We start from the raw sequence: 18126 nt of genomic DNA, 5'->3' as shown, positions 1-18126 counted from the left end.
TAGAATCTTTTGAATAGTATACAAGGCACATAATGCGAAGGGTTGTATGGCATGAAAGGGACAGAAAAAGCTGGGTGGCAAAGGACTAAAGCAGGGGCTGGTTCAGAATCATTAGCTCAGTATGGGGGGGGGGGGGGCTGAGCAGTCTTTGGCAATGCACCAAATACAAATATGTCAGTTGGTTTATGGACTCATTATTTCTCAGCGGTTTAAAACTGACAAATTTTATGCTTTACAGGAAACTATATATTTCTCAGCGGTTTAAAACTGGAAAATTTTACGCTTTCTGTCAGGAAACTATAGTGGATAAAAAAATCCTTGTGTTTAAATTTGAAAGTAACATGTTGCCGAGAAACATAAAACCTCTCCTTTGGAGGACTGCGTACTAACACAAGATCAGCAACTATTAAACAGTTCATTACGAAAAGGCTAATACCATATTATTGATTAAACCAGTCAAACATCACCCACACCACCCTCCTCTGGAATCAGCTTACCCCTAGGCAATACATGTATGCATAAAACTGTGCATAGTTTTTAAAACATTCTGAAGACCTACTTATTTCCAATATCGAAGATGTAAACATAAACTGCGCCAATAAAGTATCTAAACACTTACAAATGGTCCGATATATCAGAACCTGAAATAGTGTGCCAAAAAATAATTATTCTTTCCGAGTCACCGTTAATTTCTACACATTTTGACACATCTTGTGTTGCGCTACGATGTTGTTTGGTGGATTCATGGGCACTTGAGTGGCTTAAGGTCGAATTTCAAAAGTTGCAAAAGTCCCTATTCAAGCTAAATCATTGATAGTGACGAGTAAGATCAGCGTTTCTTTTGCCCGCCTTTTACGAATGATTTTGTTTTTGTCGCGTGTTGGATAAATCGGTTGCGATGATCATACAGCATTAATTGTCAGTAACCAAGCAAAGGGGCCAAAAATGGGAGGCATAGATCAATATGGGTCAAGAGCCAGATTCCTTGATATGGTTAGACAGGGAAAGGTGTTTCAAGATGGCGGGACAGATGGCTCAACTGACCAAACAGGAAAGAGGACGGATCGTTGGTTTGATAAAAGCCGATATGTCGATTCAAGCTGCAGCTCATCAAGTTGGAATGTTATCAGCGACGGTCAGTAAATGGTGGAATCGCTACCAAACTCAGGAAAATGTGGACGACCTGCCAAGGAGTGGCCGTCCGATGGTGAATTCTGCGCAGAAGAAAGTGAACAAGTCCATCTAGCCTGACATCACTCTCGAGGGATTGCGACGCATCCTGATCAGGAAATGGCAGGGGATTGACCAGGGACAGATCAGAGGTCTCATTGGGAGTATGAGAAGACTACTCCTTGGCGTTCAGGACAGTGATGGAGGACACACTAAGAACTGAGGACAGGATACCAGCAGTTTTAGAGTTAAAGATACGGCAGTAAATTTCATGGTCAAATAAACGAAACGAGTTTGTGTCTTTTGTCTTGATTTTGTCTGTGTGTGATGCTTACGAGAGTTCCCTTCTGGAATTGGGATGAATAGGGGCTTTTGCAACTTTTGAAATTCGACCTTAAGCCACTCAAGTGCCCATAAAACCACCAAACAACATCGTAGCGGAACACAATAGGTGTCAACATGTGCAGAAATTAACGGTGAATAAAAATGAATAATTATTTTTTTGTATACTATTTTAGGTTCCGATAAATCTGACCATTTGTAAGTGTTTAGATACTTTATTGGTGCAGTTTATTTATGTAATGGGCATTGTCACATGATTATCATTCCAAATCAAGTCCCGTTTAATGACTTAAAACAAATATACTTTTCTCTTTCGTCACTCTTATATGTTTCCATAGTGTACAAATAGTTCTGTTCATTTGTAAACTGTAAGTAAAAGCTATAGTTTACTGAACGAACAGCGATTTGCTTTGAACACCTTTCGATGCTATTCTTTTTCAAGTATGATCTTCGAAAAGATTTTCCGATTTAGGGCATCGATCGGAAGATAAAACAGTCCGACGCGATTCACCTACACCTATTGTGAATCATCGGTTACATTCCTTCGATGGTAACCTACTTGTTCATATGACCTTGCTCATTGTACTACCAGACACCTCTTGGAAGGTCTTGAGCCCTTCGCAAACACACCGTAGACACCCGTATTCAACCCAGAGGGTCCACCATCAAAAACCACCACTGGCAGCCAACCAACATCTGGATTATAGAAACTCTATGGCATTCTGTTGTATACAAATTATCAAAGTTATTTTTATGCTCTGTCAACAATGTACAGTCAACGCTTTGAGTGATGGGTGCACTCCCTCATTTAATAAAAACCACATGACCTCTGAGAGTAAATAAACTCACCTGTTATATGAAAAATGCTTTTGGGCTTGTGCAAATAGAGAGAAGAGATACTGTTGTTATTTAGTTAGAAAATATGTATCTAGAAGATTTAAGTTTTGGCTGACGTCAGTGACTGTACATTTCTCAAAGCTCAATAATAATCCATGGTATGGTGTTATGTTATCTCGTGTATAGGAATTCATATAGGACTAATACGATTGGGCGTTCAGATGTAAGTTGGCAATTGAACGATTTTCTTTTTGCAACAATTTTGATGGGAAGGGCACTTGGTTAATTCTACTCGCGACCAATAAATATGTGCACTGTTACTGAAATATCATGAATCTTATGTCGTGGAGTTGTACATCAATTAGCTCATTTAAAATGTGAATAGGGGAAACATACATTAATCTTGCGTGCAGTGTTAGATGGAGATGTATAAAGTGTTGTGGTTTATGCGAGTTGCAAAGCTACACAAGTGCAGCGGTTGTTGGATTTTTTAGTTGGCTTTACCGTGGTCTTTTCTCTATGGCTTTACTAATGATGTGGTGTAATGTGCATCCCTCCATGGTCTAGGAATTTATATAATTTACGATTGGGTATTCATAAATTTGCAATTGAAAGATTTTTGGCAAATGTTTATAGGACGGACAATGGGTTACATACACTTAGGGACAAAATATCTCAGCGTCCCGTTACTGAAATCTTAACATTAACTTTTGTCATGGCGTTAATATGCCTTAGCTCATTTAAAATGTGAATATGGGAAACGTACAGGAATCTTGCGTGCAGTGTTTAACAAAACAGCGACGTATGTGTCTAGTGTTATAATGGTTATGCAGTTCCAAAGCTTATACAAAAGCGCAGTGGTTGTTGGATTTCTAAGTTGGCTTTACTAAAAGCCGCACTGGATAAGAAGCCTGTCAAATTGTATCAAGGATTTGATACCTTTTAGAGGTGGGTACAGGCTTATACAGATGGTCTGTTTCGCCATGCTAAATAATTCCCCTCGCTCTGCCTTTCTGTTGGAACTTTTTTTTTCTTTTTCAAACGAACACACAATGGAATTGTTAGGTCATTTTATTTTTAGGACCCAAATCGCTCAGAACTTGTGCTTTGTCATGGAGGAAGGAACACACCACATTGACCACTGGATTATGAAATTAGAAAGAGTGTTGTATTTCAGTGGCCTACAATCGTGTACACGGTATATAGTGACCGATGCATACAGGTGTTCTCAAGCTTACTGTTCGAATTGCTTTTTGAAAAAGGATATGACTTTCAAAGCCGATGTCTGCTGTATCTCAGTACAAGAGCTAATCATACTTTCAAATTAATTCCTGAGCAGAACAAAACTTGCATGCTGACAAGACTGCGAGGACAATCGCATGCATATCTCTTTAAAAGGCACTGGACACTACTTGTATTTACTCAAATTGATAGCATATGAACTAACTTGGTACCCCGAGCAAGGGAGAGCTGTTGATAGCATAAAACATTGTGAGAATGACGGCTCCCCCTGAAGTAACTTACACTTTGAGAAAGGTTAAGGGGTACTTTCTCACTCAAATATTAAAAGCCTTTGGGCCTGAAGCCCTAAGGCCCTTTAAGGCACATTAAAGCACACAAATTAGTTCAACAATGGTGTTAATTCTTTCATTATTCTCTTGCAACTTTGATAACCAATTGAGTCCAAATTTTCACAGATTTGTTATTTGATGCATACGTTGTGATACACCAAGTGAGAATACTGGGCCCAATTTCATAGAGCTGCTTAAGCACAACAAGTATTTAAGCACAACAAAATGATGCTTCCAGAAAACAAGGTTTTAACCCCAGTCAAACTAACATGTCATTTTGGAATAAACCAGTTAGTTTAGTCTTTTTAAAGTCATCCTGCTCATACGGTGTCTTTGCGTTGGAAGTATAATTTGAAAAGGTAATTCCAGATTTGAAACCGCCTACAATTGCGGTATAGCAATAATCAACACAAATTCGATTGTGTTTCTTTTCAAAGTTTGTGCATCTCAACAGAGACAAGTCATTGCTCCCAAACATCCACCACTGGCTGAAACCCGTGACACAGCTAGGGGTCGGCAAGATGCCAATATCACAGTTTAGTGTCAGTGCATTTTCATAGAATTCCATAACTTATCATGAACACAATGACACGAATGTTTCATTCCGTTGAGTTTTAAAAGGACGCTCACATCATCATCATCATCTTCCTATACTGTGCAGAAACCTCCTCATCATTACTTTTAGTCCTAAAACCTTATAGGAGAACCTTTCATCTCTTACAATTTAAACAAAGAAACAGTTATTCAACACAGTTGTAAACTGTCCAAGGTTTTCAAAGTTTGCATTATCGATTATTTAGTATATTTTGAAAGATCAAAACATTTCATATGTGCCACTATGTGGCCAATATTGCTCATAGTATCTCGTGGAGTTCTAGAACAACGATATCATCATTCCTTACATGTAGAACCATGGATACATGACTAAAAAGTAGAACATAATAATAGCTGAAGAAAAAATTAAAACATAAAATAATTCTAGTTTGACTTACTTTCCAAGCTGTTCCTTGATGTCGTAGAATTCATCGATCTGCCCCTGCTTCAACGTTGCCACACGGGGCTCGAATTCCTCGTCATCTGCAACAACAGAAGATGCAAAAGATGTGTGCTTACTCATTATCCCAGTTTAATCATCACATCACATTTTTTAAAGTGGAAATCAAGAATTTCCAAAGGTGCTGCCGGTTCAACCAAAATGATCTCTCTTTGTAAAAGCTAATCCAATATCTGGTATTTGCTCTGCCAGTGACCACTTAACAGGTAGAACCAAATACTGACGAATAAACTCGGTGAGGCAATGAGTGTCTTAAGTTCCCATCAATCAAGATACCCGCTAGAATACACGTCCGTTGTGCGAAACCGTCAGTTCATTTATAAATCAAAAAAGAAGAGAACAAAATTAACACCACTAAAAGCGGATTACATCAACCATGGAGGTGCATTAACCATAGAGTAAGAAACAGAGAGCCCAACCAACGGGGCCACTAGTGTGTCGATCTGATTTAAAGTTCTTGTTAGGTGACTCGTGACAAAGTTTCAGGAGCGACCGACTTATAAGGCCACAGGGCTGAATCGATTTTGGAGGGGCATTGTCTGCTGCCTTCGCATCACCAGTCAATCACGGGGAATCTTAAGACTCAGCGAGAGTCAAGCCACAAATCTCAGGGATAAACCCACAGCTTGTCTCATCATCGGGGGGGGGGGGGTGTTGAATGGAGAGAAAGATAACGTGGAGATTTTGCTATAAAAGTCTCGTCTCTTCTACAGACTTAATAATCCGGTACTGATCACTCGGCATAATATGACTTTGTAATTGTAAGTTGTAATTAGTGTACTTTATGGTATATATTGTTAGGACGATGTTCAAAATGAGATTTTCATAAGGAATACCACAAAGGATATATTTGTTTGGTAAACTGTTGTATGGTTATACATTATGGTTCTACCAGAGTGGATTTCAATCTGAAATTTGAAGAGAATAGCTATTTCAGTAATTGGGGAACCTCCTACCCAATTGGGGGACCTCCTAGCCAATATACCAAGAGGATGTTTTTAGGAGGAAACCAACCAAGTACCAAGTAATTGAATAGGCTCTTGACAGACAGGAGTAGATGGGTCTAGTGTCGTCACTGCCATTAATCCTTTGCATGGAATGCTTATTAACATATCTTGTTATTTTCAAATGGTTTAAAAATCGTCGAAAACATTTCCAGTTGGGTTGACATTATTCTCCAAACAAGTGGTTGTTAATATCGCTGCATCGTAAATGGAACAAAGTGTCAGCCCTGTCTCTCGCGGAATTTGATCGGGCTCTTGGCAGACTACATTGGATGGGACTAGTGATGTCACTGTCATTGATGCTTTGCGTGACGTCACAGTGACACCCTTTGAACAAAGAGGGGGTTAATGACCTGCCGTGTGCCCAGCATGACGTGCCAAACGCGTGGAATTTTAATTCGCTTTGACAGCGGGTGTAAAGAATAGCAAGCAATGGGACCTTCAAGCAGTGGTCGCTTACACACGTTTAACATTAGTTAGAATCTTGATACCTGTGGTCACACCATTTGGCATGACATCTATTAAAGGCACTGAACACTGTTGGTAATTACTCAAGAGAACTGTTGGCAAAAAACTAACCTGGTACGAGCAATGGAGAGCTGTTGACAGTAACATCATTGATAATTATGAAACATTGTGAGAAATGGCTCCCTCTAAAGTAACGTAGTTTTTGAGACAGAGGTAATTTCTGGCTGAAATATTAAAAGACTTCAGGCCTGAAGCACTTTTTAGTCATCTGCAAGCCACACCAATTCGTGCAAAAAGAGCGTTTTCTCTTTTATTGTTCTCTTGGAACTTCGATGACCAATTGAGCCAAAATATCTACAGACTTTTCATTTTGTGCAAGTGGGAATACTGGTCTCGACAATAACCAAAGGTGCACAGTGCCCTGTATAGTCATATTTTTAAAGGTATGGTCATAGATTGGTTTACGTTATGCTAGGTTAAAGGCAAAAACATAAAAAGATACAATACAAGTCACATGTTAAGTTTTAGGTAAATACAGTGTCTATATAGCTCTATAAAATATACTGAGAAAACACCAAAAACGTCCACGGTGCTCAGTAGTAATATATTCGATTTATTACAATCGACTTAAAGGTAGTGGTAATTACTCAATATAATTATTGGCATAAAACCTAACTTGGGGACGAGTAATGGGGAGAGTTTGATAGTATAAAACATTGTGAGAAACGGCTTCCTCTGAAGTGACATAGTTTTCGAGAAAGAAGTAGCTTTCCACAAATTTGATTTCGAGACCTCAGATTTAGAATTTGAGGTCTCGAAATCAACCAACTAAAAGCACACAACTTCGTGTGACAAGGGTGTTTTTTCTTTCATGGTTATCTCGCAACTTCGACGACCAATTGAGCTCAAATTTTCACAGGTTTGTTATTTTATTGATAATACACCAAGTGAGAAGACTGGTCTTTGACAATTACCAATAGTGCCCAGTGTCTTTAATGATCTTATTATAAGATTGACACACGGTAGTAGTTAATGATGTATTCACATTATTAAAGAGGTGGATTTTTCAGTGCACTTCTGTATGATTCACAAGAACGTCGAATCCACATTCAACGAAATGACAGCGGGTTCCAACCGCATTTCTGGCCGCAGCATTCGCGAACGGACACCAAAATAATGTATCCGTATAGCTGCAGTGATTCTCACCAAAGCATGTATTTTATGGTCTTTAATTTCAAAAACTATATTTTAACAATCAATGACAGGTCGGAGAGCTGTTGGTGGTATATAAAACACTTTATCAGTGAACTATATGAATCTTAGAAATGCCTTTCTCACAGGCAGCTGAAAGCGCACACAATAATGTTGTGCAACAATGGTGTTTTTCTTGCAACTGTGATGACCAACTGTGTCATAATTTTCACAGATTTGTGTGTTTATTAAAGCATAATGTAGGGATACACCGAGTGAGAATACGAAGTCTTTGGTAGTTACCCAAAGGTGTGCAATGAGTGCCTGTCGGTAGGCATATAAACATGTTTTGAAGGTTCCAATCAGCTAGTTTAACACGTTCCATAATTACAACGTGCGCCTGACAGATTTAAGATGCAGAATGCCCGCGTTGACCATGCAGTAAAAAACCTTCCACCATGAATGGACCGGGGACCGTTCATAAAGCAATTCAATTCTCCGCAAGACACATTTTCAGTATTTCATAGTTATTTCTACTATCACACTTTATTTAGCAACTACGGTTGATTTGAATTTAATATCAATCTTAGCCCTTTGTGAAATCGGCCCAGGTCCATATTTCGTGGTGGTGTAGTGCAGGCAAACACACATTTTAAACTGTTAAAGATCTGTCATAACATTTGACTTTAAAGGCAGTGGACACTACTGGTATAAGTACTTTTAAAAAATATTATCATAAAACCATTTTTGATTACGAGTAATAGGGAGAGGTTGATAGTATAAAACAATTGTGAGAAACAGCTCCCTCTAAAGTGGAGTAGTTTTCGAGAAAGAAGTAATTTTCCACGAATTTGATTTCGAGACCTCAAGTTTAGAATTTTAGGTCTCGAAATCAAGCATCAGAAAGCACACACCTTCGTGTGACAAGGGTGTTTTTTGTTTCATTATTATCTCACAAATTCGAAGACCGATTGAGCTAAAATTTTCACAGGTTTGCTATTTTATGCATATGTTGAGATACACAAATTGTGAAGGCTAGTCTTTGACAATAACCAGTAGTGTCCACTGTCTTTAAAGCAAATTCCCATCTCTCCACCTCGCACAGTTATTTTCGTCCATAGTTCATGCAAACCATACGCTATTTTCTGCAAAACGCGGCCACATACAGCGGGTTACATTTCCTCGAAGACTGAGCGGACTCGAGAGGGGACAAGCTCCCCTTACCACGGCGGTATTGTTCGGTCTGAGTGACGGAAGAGGCTATGTAGGGGTCGTGGTGAAGGCTGGTGTGACATGATTGCTCGGAGAATGGACTGTTTAGGCTCTAAATTTCCGCGAGCCAGGCGGGGTGTCAAAGCGGGAAAATAAATAATATCTATATACAGTACTCAAGGTTGAAGTGTGTTTATTTGTAGGTAACTTAATGGTCAGTCGTCTGCACGTCTCGCCATTTTGAATAACGTTTAGAGGACAGAGGGCAGTGGTTCCATACATTGAAAGCCCTTGTATTGTAAGCCCCTATACAACTTTTGTGACTTTTGAAACCTACAAAAAACATCTTGTGAAGACGTGTCGTCAGATGGAGAAGATTGATGCGAAACAAGTGTTATGCCAAAAAAATGATTTGTAAATGATTCAACTAAAGACATTGTATGGAACCATAAAAAGTTATGTAGAGTTTTCAAGGCGTTTAGGCAAAGCCATATTCCACAGAGCAATAATGACCTTCGTAGAGATGCTAATTATTTTGAGACTGGTATGTTTTGCACCGCCGCCAAACACTAATAGTAGTATGTACTAGCTCGACACAGATACCAGTGTCTTCTTCATTCCACAACAAAATACAAAGTTCACCTTGAACACAAGTGGGCCTGTCAGCACCCTGTGGTTGCCACACTACGCTCGCAAAATGATACATTACTAGTAAATACTAGATTAAAGATTTCTTTCAGTTTCCTTTATTCTCCACAGCGTTTTGTTGAGCTGATTTTCAATGGCGGCATTTCGAGGACTTTTCTTCTGGCTGCTAAACCTATTCAAAAGTATTGAGTTCGTGCTTGTATGCAGTTACCTTGATTTGTCGGCCCATGGTGAGACGGCGACTCACGCACACCTGTGCACCTCTCGCAATGTGGACCCATGATGGACCCTTGCAGGACGTGAGGCCATTTTGCCAAAGGGTGCAGTAAACCTCACACGTGGTTATTGTTGTTTATGTATTATTTTATCTTAGATTTTATCTTTGCTTTTAAAGAGAGGGACCGTATAAATAGGAAGTATATTTTATGGTTTTCATTAGTAAATGTAACGTGACTTCAACATTTTAACGTGAAGAATATATTGAATGGGTTGGGTACTTTTTTTGAATGACACAAAACACAATGTCCACAGATTTACATTAAACTTACACGGTTCGAAAATAATGATGGTAGAAAGCTTCCCTTAAATTATTACTTGATGATGTGCTGCAGTTTTGGAAAATGAGTAAAACAACGTCACAAAAAAATGTTTGTCTCAGCATAGAGTAAGTCTCTGTCCTTACTCTATGGTCTCAGGAGTCGAACAAGTACAACGTATTAACAGTAATGGTATTTAAACAACTGCTTTAAAAAATTGCTCTTAAATTAAAGGAAGTGATGTAGACTCCATTGGTTTTGAAATACATCACACGCCGCACACGTGTGCACCACATTCGTATTAATGGGATACCGGCTGTAACACTTTAATTTATAAAAACACTTGCGGTAGGCCTTAATGCTTTAAAAATGCATTTTGACCGATTGAGATGTTAATGTCAACGTCTAGTGTGTATCCAATATGTTCGTTACCCTGCGGGGTGTGCAGGCCAATACAATCGGTATGTAGGCCTTTAGGGGATATTACTGTGCAAACTGAAAATTACAACTTAGTTCCTTTTATAAAAACATATTCATAGAAGGATTGTGGTTTGTGGTTTTATGGCTATCCAACACAAAGGGTGATTGGTTTCTATTATGACAAAGAATAGTAGAATAAAGACTTTTGACACAAAGGACGAATTGTCTCTGAAAACGTCCATTCACGTGCAGCTTAGACATAATCACATATTATGAGGTTTCTTTACTGTTCAATTAAAACGCTATCATGCTATAACAAAAATAGACAGTGGTCCCGAAAAGGTCGACAGCAATGGCAATAATAGGCCACAAAATACAAAGGCTCTGTATTTTGTTGAGACGTACATACGTTTCCCTCAATTCGTTTTCTATTAATAAAACAGGCAACCAGCTTTCATCAAATATCTTAGAAATACCCGCATTGATTGATTACATGTAAATTAACCCCATATAAAAAGAGTTGCATTTCCAACGTGGTTTACAAGTTAGTTTAAATTGGGCTGGGGGGGGGGGGGGGATACGTGTAACCTTGACTACTATAATGTGGGATTGTCCTGAATATTTTGTGCTTCTGTAACTTTAGTGATTCTGAAAGGTCTTATTGATGGGTTATTTTTCTTTGAATGGGTCCAATCAATCATTGTTTACAATGCAAACGGTAGATTATGGATGGGCTTCAAGTGTGCGTTTAAATGCAATTTACGCCCGGTTGATTCCGTTATCTTCGTCTCATGATAGATACACGTATCTATATCATACATTTCCATCTAATCCATCTGAAATAACAGTTGTCAAAATCTATAAAAACCCACTATTTTTAATATTACCTCGACAAATAATAAATAAATAAATAAATAAATAAATGCATTAGTAAAATAAACCATGTGTATTTCGCAGCGAGAAAAGCACAACATCCTCATACAGTCACGGAATTCGACTATGAAATTGACTATGGTACAACAGAAGGAAATTATGGCTGAGATAATTTGTACAATATCAAAAATAATATGATCCCGGATGTTTCAACAATAATGTTATATCCTCATAAAATGAAATTCAATTCAGTCACGCATCAACTGTATTCAATGAAAGTACATTTAAGATTAAAGATTAAACTATTTTATTGTCGAGATAAAAAACATGAAATTTGTCTTCCATGTGTAAAGGAGAGTATACAATACATACAAGAAAGGCATAGCAAAAATAGACAAGAAGAATAAAATTACAATTTACAGATATATACAAATATAGAGATAAAAGTATGTGGAGAGCTTGTAAAAAGTACAACAGATGATGAGCTAAATAGAAAATGCTTGAGATTTGTTAATTATAGTTTCTTGTGAAAAAATTGCAAGAAAGGCATAACATTCTCATAACAGCAGTCACAGAATTCGACGAAATTTAAATTATGGCTGAAATATTTCGTACAATGTCAAAAATAATACGATTCCGGATGTTTTAACAATATTGCTATATCTTCATAAAATTCAGTCACGCATCAACTGTATAATATTCCATGAATGTACATTTAGTGCAGATTGAGAAGAAAATGGGACCAATGCAGCGTGACATTTGCTGATTGTAGTTTCTTCTGAAAGAGTGGCGAGAAAGGCACAACATTCTCAGATTAGCAGTCACAGAATTGAACGAATCCTCATAAAATTGAATTCAATGCACTCACGCACCACTCAGCTGTTATTCCAAGGACATTTAGATCAATTTGAGAAGGAAAAAGGACAATGCGTGAGCTTTGTTGATCATCATTTCTTGTGAAAAAGTGGCGAGAAAGACACGACATTCCCCCAAAAAATTCAGTCACGCAACAACTGTATTCCATGAATGTACATTTAGAGCAGATTAAGAAGAAAATGGGACAAACGCAGCGTGACATTTGCAGCGTCCCATAAAAGCAGTAACAGAATTCAATGTAATTGACTATAACAACAGAATGAAGTTATGGCATGAGATGTTTTATAAACACAATATCAAAAATAACGTTTTAACGGATGTTTTAACGGATGTCCTCAATCTGATATATATGAAAACCGTGAAAATCGTTTTTTCCCCACACTACTTCCCCGTGACTTTGATTACAGATTGAGCCCAAACTTTCACAGTTTTTTTTCATGACTCGACTTACGGGTCACACAAAAGTGCGGTTACCAAACTTTCATACGTTTGTTATTTGTAGTTGGGTCAAACAAAGTGCAGACCGGTCTTTGACAGTTAAGGCCTTATACTTACAACTGGTGACCGTGTGCTTTAAAGAATACTAAGTACAGAATTTGTAGTGGTCTATGTTTTTTATTGGACTTCCTGAAAGCCCACTTTTATAAAGTTGATATACTAGAAGTTAGAACACTTCAAAAAAACATAGATATGAGAATAAAATTAAAAATCGTATGGTGTTAAAATATGTGGTGTTAAAATAACACCAAATGTATTTTTCTTTTACCAGATTTACTAAGAGAGAATCAAAATGAAAATCTTATGGTGTATTAATAACAGTGTTAGCACCAAATGTAATTCTTTTTTCTGTGCAGAAATTAGTGTTTAAAAATCATCTATGGTGTAAATTTCAACGCTCCAGTTTGTTTGCATTGTAGACATAATCCTGCAGAGAAGTACGGTCAAAGTCTAGAAAACAACCCAAACAGTAACGAGTTTGTTTTGATCGTTGCAAACAAAATAAGTATAAACGTGCACGAATCCTGTGACAAAACGTGTTGTGGATTTCCCTCAACATTTTATGATTTTCGTAGAATGTTGGATGATGGGTTTATAACAAATAATGCACACCAATTTTTATTGTATTGATTTAAATAAATAAATAATTTGGTTATTAACTTATTGTTTTGTGTGTGTTTTCTTGCTTTGTTTTCCATTATTCATATCTTTGCTCTCGTCTATAAAAGACAATAGGTTTGTCATTTTGTTTGTTTTTGTTTTTTGTTTTATTGAGGACCCCAATGTAAATACGTCAAAGTAATATTGGCTGTTGGGTTGTCCATGGATACACTTGTGCAGTATTTCTATCTTGTGTTCTATTTAGGTTTTGGTCTTTTCTCCTGTTGTTGTGTATGTTCTTGCTGTATTTTTATCCGAATAAATTCAATAAATTCCGAATAAATTCAATCAATCAATCAATAATACTTTAGTATTTCCCCTTTAATGTTTCACTCCCTTTAAAGGTACTGGCCTATCTTTAGATGGCCTATCACAGCGGCTTAGTGTTGATAGAGCAAACCTTGAGCTATTATGTAGAAAAATAGTTAGCCCGGCACTATGAAAACAATCGCCAGGATCTGTTATCCCACGCTCATGTCATAATGAGGTACACTCAACCAATTATGCATGTCTAATTGTATCCTAGCAGTTATTTGAAAAGCACTGGACACCTTCGGAGAATGTCTTAGACCAGTATTCTCACTTGGTGTATCCCACCATATGCATAAAATAACAAATCCGTGAAACTTTAGTCTCAATTTGTCATCGAAGTTCCCAGAAAATAATTAAAGAAAAGGTTGCACAAATGTGTGTGCTTTCAAATGCATATATAAAAGGCTCCAGTCAGGCCGAAGTATTTTACTATTTGAGTGCGAAATTACCTTTTTCTCAAAAACTACCATACTTCAGAGGGAGAAGTTTCTCACAGTGTTAATACTATCAACAGCTCTCCATTGCTCATTTCTAAGAAAGTTAACAATTATGCTAAACATTATAACTGCCTTTAAGTGTGTTCTGTTCAGGATTTCGTTATAAATATCATTGAGCATAATGCGTGACTGCTTAGAACGCGTGATATTATACCAGGAATGTCTGCCTAGGGTCGACCACCTTCACGACAATGTAGCATAAGGTTTGATTTCACAATGGATTTGGTTAGACCGACTTGATTGAGTGAAGCAGTATTACATCATTACAAGTTGTTAAGTCTGGCATGTACAGAACCAAACAGGATTCGCAAGAGTAAACACACTGGAAATAATAAACAAATAAAATGGGGGAACCTGACACTAAAAACAGAATTTCGAAAACCCATTTGAATATTGACATTAAATTCCACATTCTAAATCACACTTATTAGTTTTCGTCTGAAAGTTTTTTTTCCATTAAAACAACGAAATCTCCTCTGTTTAAAATTGTTGGTTCATTCAATACTTTTAAGTGTAGTCATTTCAAGTTAACGAAAAGATTGATTGTTAGCTTTGAAGTAAGCTGAAATTGGTGATGGCTTTGAGGTTTTGGAGTCAAGTTTGCTTTCAACTTCTCTCTGTTGGAGAGATGGCTGAAGAAAAGGGATGAATCTTGAGATGTTGAATGGCCCAGCGTGACCAAGTTCTTGAGATGAATTGGCGCTAACAATTGGCGCTATTTTCTTGGATCGTAGCAGGACATCAAGGGCTGGATACCCTTTCGCAAGGACACCGTATACAACGTTTCTATGGAGGAGTTTTGCCTTCGACATGTTTAAATGGAAAGTTTTACTTTCCTGTTACACTTTATTCTGGTGTAGAGCCACATACAACTCACAGTAAAACATCCTACAGACATCGACATTTTTGAACAACAATGATAAGTTGTTCCTAAAAATGATGCGGACAACAAAAATTTTGTTTCCAATTCTAGTTCTAATGGTGTAATGAAAAGTTCTCGAAAATGCCAGCACTAACATGATTGTATATCAAATTATAGGCTGTTAACTAACGAAAATTTTTCAATGTTTTGAGATGGTTTTCCACAAATGACCAATTTTGTACCCTCTCTGAAGGTGCATTGTCAATCTTGAAAACATTTATCTTGTTCAGTATAAAAAATACAAAATAACAAAAAAAATATTAAAACATTGCAATTTTCCCTAAAAATTTCTGACATGTATGAAGACTTTAGATATATAATTTTAAATATCAAAATTGAGAATCATCTGTTAACCCTAACAACTAAGTTGATTATCAATATCGGCTTACCTTCTTCTTCGTCAAAATCAAAATCAAAATCAGAATCATCATCACTGTACATATTTAGTCAGCCGAGTGTACAGAATCAGGTAGCAAGTTTCCCTCAAGTTATATTCCACTTGGCACGTCAAAACCGTCCTTTCTAAAAAATGTCATTTCCAACGCTGAATTCACGAAGATTCCCTTCAGTAAATAATCCGTAACTTTTAAGAATATTTACTGCATGGATCTTAATTATAGCTCCGGTCGAATTATTGTACACACGATGTTTTTTTTTTTTTACTACACGTCAAAGTGCACGAAAAGGGGAACTTTTATTCACTAACAATTTGTTATTGACAAACCCTCAGCTGTATCTATATAATGCTTGATGATGTACTGTGTACTTAGACGATAATAATTGCTTGTGTGGATTTCAGAGTGATATCAAAATGTCTGGCTGTCGGCCCTATAAACACCCACACTACACGAACTCAAGCGACACACACTATACAGCGCAAGACGGAAGGTACCCTGTAGTTCAGTACACACGTGTGGATGGTTCCACCACAACTATGACCATGTTATGACACATACACTGAATTCCTTAGTGACTCTTCATCCTCAGAAATATCACCAGTTGCCACTGGTAGTGAATGAAGTGAAACTGTTTGTTTATGGAACCTCAATTAATAATGAGGAATAATAGGAACAAATGTACTCACCCATTGGATTCTTCAGTCAGTACTTCCAGTTGGGTTCTCCACACCGTAAAGAAAATAACACTCTGGCATGTTTGGCATAGATTCTGAGGTCAACTACCGAGGTCAAACCCACACACCAGACAATGAGCCATTCATGCGTGCAAAACCAAACCATAACACAACTGGGTGAATAGCATAAAGAAGTTGACAGTTGCTAGATAGTGTTGCCTCCAACTGCATTTTCTACATTTTACCCCTATTGTCCACTATATTAACCCTGTCTATGCCGATGGTGGTATTTGGTCACCCCTTCAAAGGTATGGTTTATTCTTCTGCATAACTTTTGCCCGCACACACAGAGATATGTTTTCCGTTAGCGGAGAATAATCCATTTTAAGGGGGGTGGCATTGTTTAAATCCCCGTGTATTTTTGTTTTGTTTTGTTTTTACTTTAGCCCTGTGATCTAATTTTGGAAAGAAATTAGAGCAGGTTATTAAAAAAACGCATAACATATAAAACCCGTGTTTGAAATAAAACCCCAAAGATATCGCAAGTAATATGGGCTTAAAAAGACAGTCAGTTTTGTTTGGGGTCTCATTGCCAGCTTAATCATTTGGGTAAATAATTGAAACGCTTTGTCTTGTTCTCTGTTTAAGGGCAATGGACACTTTTGGTAATTACTCAAAGTAATCTTTAGCATAAAACCTTACTTGGTAACGAGTACTGGAGAGCTGTTGATAGTATAAAACACTGTGAGAAACGGCTCCCTCTGAAGTAACGTTAGTTTTCGAGAAAGAAGTAATTTTCCACGAATTTGATTTCGAGACCTCAGAATTAGATTTTGAGGACTCGAAATCAAGCATATGAAAGCACACAACTTCGTGTGACGAGGGTGTATTTTATCTCGCAACTTCGACGAGCAACTGAGCTCAAATTTTCACTTTGTTATTTTATGCATATGTTGAGATACACCGAGTGAGAAGACTGGTCTCTGACAATTACCAATAGTGTCCACTGTCTTTAAGAAGAACTCTAATAATACTTCGTATGTAAACAACTGCATTCTTGCACCATTCAGTATGCATCGAATGTAGCTGGGATATATCCAACTTGATTTATGATGGGCAAAAGAAAAGAAGAAGAAAATTTAATTTACTCAAGCTCCGACTAGGATGGACCTATAAAGTTCTGCGAACCCCATTCCACAAACAATGAGAGAGAGAGAGACGAAAAGGAGGGATGTAAATGAATGGCTCCTCTGGTATATAGTGACGTACATATTTTACGTCAACGGACTCAAAATAAATATTATTGTGTTGAACAGCATGCAATGTATATTTTTTACTCCATAAAGGAATTTTTAATTTTTTTTTTTGTTTTTTTTGTTTTACTTCGCAGGATATTTTTCCCTGTATGGAATAACTGAGACACCAAAATTAATAGCGCGTGTGTGTCTCTGAAAATATTAATCTAAACCGAGATACATTTTATTTTCCCTTGGTGGCCAGGGGAGATGTTTATCCTGAACATCATAATTGTATGCCTTGGTAGTCTTAACACCCTCATTTTTAAGAAGTTGGACCAATTGAGTTAGCAGCTGATGAGCACTTCCACCAAACCGTTTAATGCACTGAACACAATTGGTAATTACTCAAAATAATTGGTGGCATAAAAATTTACGTGGTAACAAGCAATAGAGAGCTGTCGATAGCATAAGACATTGTGAGAAACGGCTCCCTCTGAAGTAACGTAGTTTTCGAGAAAGAAGTAATTTCCCACAAATGAAGTATTTGGTTTTGATTTCGAGACCTCAAAATTAAATGTTGAGGTCACGAAATCAAGCATCTGAAAGCACACAAATTCGTGTGACAAGGGTGTTTTTTCTTCCATTGCAATCTCGCAACTTCGACGACCAGTTGAGTTAAAATTTTCACAGTGTTTTTAATGCCAAGTTTGGATACACAAGTACAC

At 37.4% G+C, this 18126-nt stretch overlaps 1 protein-coding gene across 2 annotated transcripts in view; it reads right to left on the bottom strand.

Annotated features, from left to right (window-relative positions):
* Positions 1-16234, bottom strand: part of LOC139940150 (myosin light chain kinase, smooth muscle-like) — a 102200-nt gene extending 85966 nt beyond the window's left edge. Inside the window, exons 1-2 of one of the 2 annotated variants that reach the window (XM_071936434.1) lie at positions 16176-16234; positions 4913-4997 (exon numbers count right to left, since the gene is read on the bottom strand). In XM_071936434.1, coding sequence (XP_071792535.1) covers positions 4913-4997; positions 16176-16179 — 89 coding nt within the window. In that variant the 5' untranslated portion in view covers positions 16180-16234. Of the gene's footprint in view, positions 1-4912; positions 4998-15480; positions 15613-16175 lie in introns of those variants that run through there. The other variant, XM_071936433.1, reaches the window with a different exon arrangement.
* Positions 16235-18126: the final 1892 nt, after the last annotated feature.

Source organism: Asterias amurensis, chromosome 7 (genome assembly GCF_032118995.1).
Source record: "Asterias amurensis chromosome 7, ASM3211899v1".
NCBI lineage: Eukaryota > Metazoa > Echinodermata > Asteroidea > Forcipulatida > Asteriidae > Asterias > Asterias amurensis.
This window is presented reverse-complemented; position numbering and strand designations above follow the sequence as displayed.